Genomic DNA, 6132 nt, shown 5'->3' with positions numbered 1-6132 from the left:
TAACAGTGACTCCTTGAAGTCAGTGAGCATCACGGAGCTGCACGACAAACTTATTGTATTCATTTAAAGAGTACACACCGGCATATCCATGTTTCTTTTATTTTCTTTTTTTCTCTCAAGCTCTTGTACATGGTATTGCTGATACCCATTGTTTAACAACCGACTGGAAACACGGGTGCTCATCTTCACTTGTATTTCATATTTGTATTGCGTTACGTTGAGTAAAAGCCGCCATCATGCTTGCGAGACTAACCTCGGTTTGTAGAGGCGGTGTGATGAGACTCTTGAGTAACCAAACACACACACACCCTGGTTAAATTCTGTAGCATTTTTGGAAGATTCTCTTTCTTATGGGTTGAGTATTAAATCTCACCTATGGACCCTTTAATACGGTATATAGACGTCTTCTGGGTGTTGGCCCACACTCTCATTCCTTTGTTTTCAGTCTCACACATTCAATCTTCTGATTCTTTGTTTTTCAGTGTCCTGTGTGAAAAAATCAAAATGGCTGCGAGTTTTAATTTTACTGAGGCGTCAAACTAAATAACCCTCATGTTGTTCGGTTTGTGTTTGTTTGTGTCTATTTTATTGAAGTGCCAATAAAAGTAGATACTTAAACATGTGAAGTACTGTTTTAATATATATATATATAGCCTCTAAGTGCCGTCTGAAATTTTCATCTAAAATGAGCATTTTTATCAGGCTCCTATATGTATGTTCAGTTATTTCACTTTCACTTTAAAGTAAAATAGATTCAAATGCCCCTTCGAGGTAATATCAACTCACTGTAGTATCATAAGGAAAGACATTTCAACGCGAGCTGGCCTGTGTTGTCGTGTTATGGAGTCTCCTCCAGGGCTCGACATTTTGTGCGAGATGGGTTGGCTTGTCATGGCAGTTTCTGACCAGGCAAGGTAACAAGTGAGAAATACCATGTAACGTGAATAAAAATGTAGGCAATAATCAAGAAGCATACGAACTAGATCTGTAAATAGAAACGGGTGAGCAGTTACAGTTTTAAGTTCATAATTTGAAATGACCTGAATTTCCTCACTCCCTGTGAGTGTATAATCGTTCTCATATCGCGGGAATGGGAATGGGAAAGGATCTCGTTCTTGTGGAATGTAACAGATCGATGGTTTGGGATCTTTTACTTGCAACTTTGTTGTCCCTCCTACCGTTGCCTAGAGACCAACTGTGAGCGTCAGGTCTGTTGCACCACACAGCGCCTTACAGACAAGCTCATTTAGGTGTAAACACTTATCACTAGGTGGTTGTTTTTTACAAAAAAAAAAAAAACTTCAGTTTCCCCATATTTTGCTGCTAAATATTAAAAAGAGTTTCCCAAATGTAGCCTACATTAGACCTCATATCATTACTTTAATGTTTGTTAGTCCGTCATGTTCTTAATGTGTGTGTGTGTGTGTGTTTTTATTTTATTTTATTAGAGTCTTAACGAATATTAATGTCTTGACATGTGGTTATACAAGGCGGACAAGTTAGCAGTTGGAAGTTGGAACTCCATCCCAAAGAGACTGACCAATAGGAGAGCTGAGCGCATTACACGCTTAGCATGTGCAAAGAGTGTCTGGATAAAAGCGCAGCAATATTAACAGCACGTCTGTTACTGTCACACGCCTTGCCTGAAGGGAACATATCTTTTGGAAACAGAAATGTTTTTAAGCCATGTGCTTTTCACTGTTGGAACGCAAAGCGTTTTTGTCATTTTTTTGCTTCACTTACTTTTAACGGAGGCAACGGAATTACCCAGCTGCAAAGAGGTAGGGTGCTACTTTACTGTGCATTATACAGATTTGCTGAGACGGCGAGGAGAGATATTACAACAGTTTTTTTTAAACAACGCAATTTCATGTGAATTGCATTATTTATTATATGCTGTTAATTTCTGACAGGTGCTAGACCTCCATCATGTACTGGACTTATTGGCTGTTCTGGCTGAACCCACGTTAACAGAATAACACATTTGTGAGCTAATGCTGCTGCTGCTGGAATATTGATCATTACAAACATCCAACATTATTGTGCAGGACTGGAGGACTAGGCCAGTACATTTTATAAAATAAATATATATCGTGTAAGGTCCATAAATAGTAAAAAACATCATTTGATTACAGGCTGAGAATCGTATTGTACACACATCATCAGACTTCACAATGTGAAGCCTGTGCATCACATGATGCCACTTTACTTCACAAATAAGAAACCATACAAAATTTGAAACCATCCAGGAACAAATGAAAAAAAAGGAGAAGCCTGACAGTTCATATCAGTTAATAAAGCAAACAAGGGATGTGGATGCTGACTTTTAATTAAATTATGTTTTAGCTCTCTGTCCTCTTTTCCCTCAAGAAAATAATTGTTTGAGTAAGAGTGAGCATAATCATAGAAATGGGTGACACACTTACCTTATCATGTACAGATAAAGTGTGTCTGTTGGCTCTAGAGAGCTGTGTGAAAGGGGCATCTGCTGTTATGATCATTCAACAAAAGGCTGCAATGCTGTTGGTGTACCTGAACTCATATACCTGTCTTTAACTCTTTGACACAAACTTTAAAAAATTTTTATTATTGCAAATATTACTGAAAATTGCCATTGACCTTGTGGGGGAAAAAACAGCCCATGTTTTATGTGGGAGAAAGAGATTCGTCAGTTAATCTGACCCCTAAGAGACACCATAGAAACAAATGTCAGTCTGTTCTGTTGCCTTGGTTTCATCATTTATATGGATGTGGGGATTATGATGTGGACTGCTTGCTCAGAACAGCTCTTTCTTTCTTTCTTTCTTTCTTTCTCACTAAATGTAACTGTTGCAGCACTAACACAAAGCACTTAAGAGAGCACGACCACTTGTCATGTTGAGGTCTTGTTAACTTATTAATCTTCTTTCATTCCACATGGGTCATTCTGATTTGCTCTGTGAAAGTGAAGTCTGCTATTACCTCCGGTGCCATTCAGTCAGGTTCTTGTTTCTTGCCAGCTGCCTGTTCTTTGGGGGAGTTAGCCGTTAACATATACAAACCACTTTGAGTCTAAATAATTGTTTCATTTAAACCACACCTTTAAGCATTTAAGTATCTTGTCACAGGTTATTATGCCCTTAGTTAAATTAGGTTAAATTGATCAACAGGATGTTTGGAGATGTTAATATATACTCAAGATTTTATTTAAATGTAACTGTTGCAGCACTAACACAAAGCACTTAAGAGAGCACGACCACTTGTCATATTGAGGTCTTGTTAACTTATTAATCTTCTTTCATTCCACATGGGTCATTCTGATTTGCTCTGTGAAAGTGAAGTCTGCTATTACCTCCGGTGCCATTCAGTCAGGTTCTTGTTTCTTGCCAGCTGCCTGTTCTTTGGGGGAGTTAGCCGTTAACATATACAAACCACTTTGAGTCTAAATAATTGTTTCATTTAAACCACACCTTTAAGCATTTAAGTATCTTGTCACAGGTTATTATGCCCTTAGTTAAATTAGGTTAAATTGATCAACAGGATGTTTGGAGATGTTAATATATACTCAAGATTTTATTTTATCGGGCTCTCCCGCTTTGCATAATGGTGAGTAAATAATACCTGCTAAAGACTGTTTGTTTAGACGAGGCTACGAAGACTTCCTTGAAGTTGATCGCCAGTGGGTGGATCCGCCTACTGTGCAAATATTGATCTTACACAGTATTTTAAAAGGAGATGTAATCCAGAGGAACATTATAAACAAGATGTTGATAACTACAATTATGTATTATGTCTGTAAAGCACAAAATGACAAGTTGTGTACCTCAGCTCTCAACTGTAGTGAAAATTACTTAAAAGCACTTAAAGGCAGACTTTGGACCACTGCAGTTTTAATATTGTTGTAACATGTAATGAAAGGCTTTTTTCTTAGCGGAAGATTTATTATAATATAAATTACATAATATGAAATAATTCCAATTGAAGTCAACATTTAATTTTCATGTATTTATTTATTTATTTGGCAAGTAACCACCTATTAAACAAACCATGTTTTTTTTCTGACAGTAATTGGATGACTTGATGTGGTGAGGTTGATGTGGTTGATATCTCCAATTATGCAAACAAATGTATTACCCTGCACACAACTCAATTTTACAGTGGTCCTAGTTTTGTCTTATTTTCCAAATGAATGAGACTGAAAGACATTTCAATGGAGTTGTTGTTGTATGTTTCATTATTTTGCAGTCTGATTACCATTTTGAGTACACAGACTGTGATGTTTTGGGCTCTCGATGGAGAGTGGCGATACCCAACAAGCCTGAGACCTGCACTGGCTTACCTGATCCAGTCAAAGGCACCCATTGCAGTAAGTAGCTACAACACATACACTACTAGATAAAAAAAATAATAGAATGGTCTCTAGCATGCTATGTTACCAGGTGAAGGGTTTCAAATCTAGAAAGGCATTAAGATACTTTAATCTTTGTTGTATGTTTTTCCCTTTTGTCAGCGTTTAGCTGTAATGACGGCGAATTTTTGGACATGAGGACTCAAGAGTGTCAGAAATGCGTCGCAGGAACCTATTCTCTTGGGACGGGTGTTGCTTTTGATGAGTGGGACACTTTGCCCACTGGCTTTATCAGCCATGGCATTAGTATTAACTTTGGAGACACTCTTACAAATTGCTCCAAGTGAGTGAATCGTATATATATATGAAAAATCTGAGCTACTGCATTCAGGATATGCAAATTGGTGTTAGTGCTTAAAATTCAAGATCAAATGGGTGGTTGAGCCATTCAGCATTCAATTAACTGTAATTGCATGCACTGAATGTTTACCTAAAAGTGCTTGACGAGTCAGGACCTTGAATTATTTGGAATTAAATTGAAATTTGCTTTAATGGAGACCCATTACATGTGTCTCTTGCATTTGTTCAGCTCAACATGGATCCCGAAAAGTGATTATATTGCCTCTAACACAGATGAGTGCACTTCAACTCTTTCCTATGCTGTGAGTCTAAAGAAGCCTGGATCTGTGTCCTTCCAATACTTCTATCCAGACAACCACATGTTTTTTGAGTTTTATGTAAGTACTGGGGCTTCGCCAGTTACATTTTTCACAAATATATACGTATACAGAGTTAAAAAAATTATGGTTATTTAAACTGCATTTGTATATAGTGCATTTTCAAATTTAATATATAAATAACATATAATAGGCAATATAAAAAGAATAAATTGAGTTTTATTATCACCACAAATGTGTTTCTGGTGGTATATTCCCTTGATAATGTTAGATACTGCATGATATGGGATATGATATGCATGTGCTAACAGGTTCAGAATGACCAGTGTCAGTCTACAGACTCTCAACGTCGCTGGATGAAGATATCGGAAAGTGACTGGGATTATCATTATGTAAGTCTGTGTGTGTGTGTGTGTGTGTGTGTTTTGAGAGCAAATGTAGAAGTCTCAGGCCTCAAAACCTTTTCTTCCTGCTGTCTAACCAGGTACAGCTGAGTAGTGGTAACAATGTCTTGTACTGGAGAACAACAGGTTTCTCTCTGGCTGCCAACACTGCCAAACCGGTTCTGCTGAAGAACATTGCCATCTCAGGTATTTATCCATCACAATTATTTGTGCACTACCTTAAAAAAAGATGACATGAATTACTTTTAAAATGTATGAAACAATTTACTCAAGAAATAACACTTGACCTTTTTTCCAGGTGTCTCGTATACATCTGAATGCTTTCACTGTAAGCCTGGTACCTATAGTGATAAACCAGGGGCTGCCCACTGTATCCCATGCCCTGCTAATTCGTACTCTAATAAGGGAGCCACTGCGTGCCAACCCTGTGAGGCGGACAAATATTCAGGTGTGTGTCTCAGCATTTTTAAAGCAATGTTAATTATTTCAGGTCAGTCATCGGCTGCTATTGTCATAATTTTACATTCATTACTGCTCATAGTTGTGCTATTTTCCCTCTTTACTTAGACATGTATGTGAGTGTTTACAGGATGTTTTGTGTAAGTGAAATATTTACAACATATTTGTATTGTATGTAGGTGCATAAATTATCCTGAAGCTTGTCAATAAATACATTTAAAAATAAATGTATGTATGTGTATATATATATATATATATATATATA

The 6132-nt window shown here is 37.1% G+C and overlaps 1 protein-coding gene across 1 annotated transcript in view; it reads left to right on the top strand.

The window, feature by feature from the left end:
* The first annotated feature begins 1407 nt into the window (after window positions 1–1407).
* Window positions 1408–6132, top strand: part of LOC107591835 (UPF0577 protein KIAA1324-like) — a 10557-nt gene continuing 5832 nt past the window's right edge. Inside the window, exons 1-7 of the mRNA XM_016281107.1 lie at window positions 1408–1781; window positions 4225–4345; window positions 4490–4670; window positions 4917–5064; window positions 5316–5396; window positions 5489–5594; window positions 5707–5856. Coding sequence (XP_016136593.1) covers window positions 1674–1781; window positions 4225–4345; window positions 4490–4670; window positions 4917–5064; window positions 5316–5396; window positions 5489–5594; window positions 5707–5856 — 895 coding nt within the window. The 5' untranslated portion in view covers window positions 1408–1673. The remainder of the gene's footprint in view (window positions 1782–4224; window positions 4346–4489; window positions 4671–4916; window positions 5065–5315; window positions 5397–5488; window positions 5595–5706; window positions 5857–6132) is intronic.

This window comes from Sinocyclocheilus grahami, unplaced genomic scaffold (genome assembly GCF_001515645.1).
Source record: "Sinocyclocheilus grahami isolate Dianchi unplaced genomic scaffold, SAMN03320097.WGS_v1.1 scaffold146.1, whole genome shotgun sequence".
Classification (NCBI taxonomy): Eukaryota; Metazoa; Chordata; class Actinopteri; order Cypriniformes; family Cyprinidae; genus Sinocyclocheilus; species Sinocyclocheilus grahami.
This window is presented reverse-complemented; position numbering and strand designations above follow the sequence as displayed.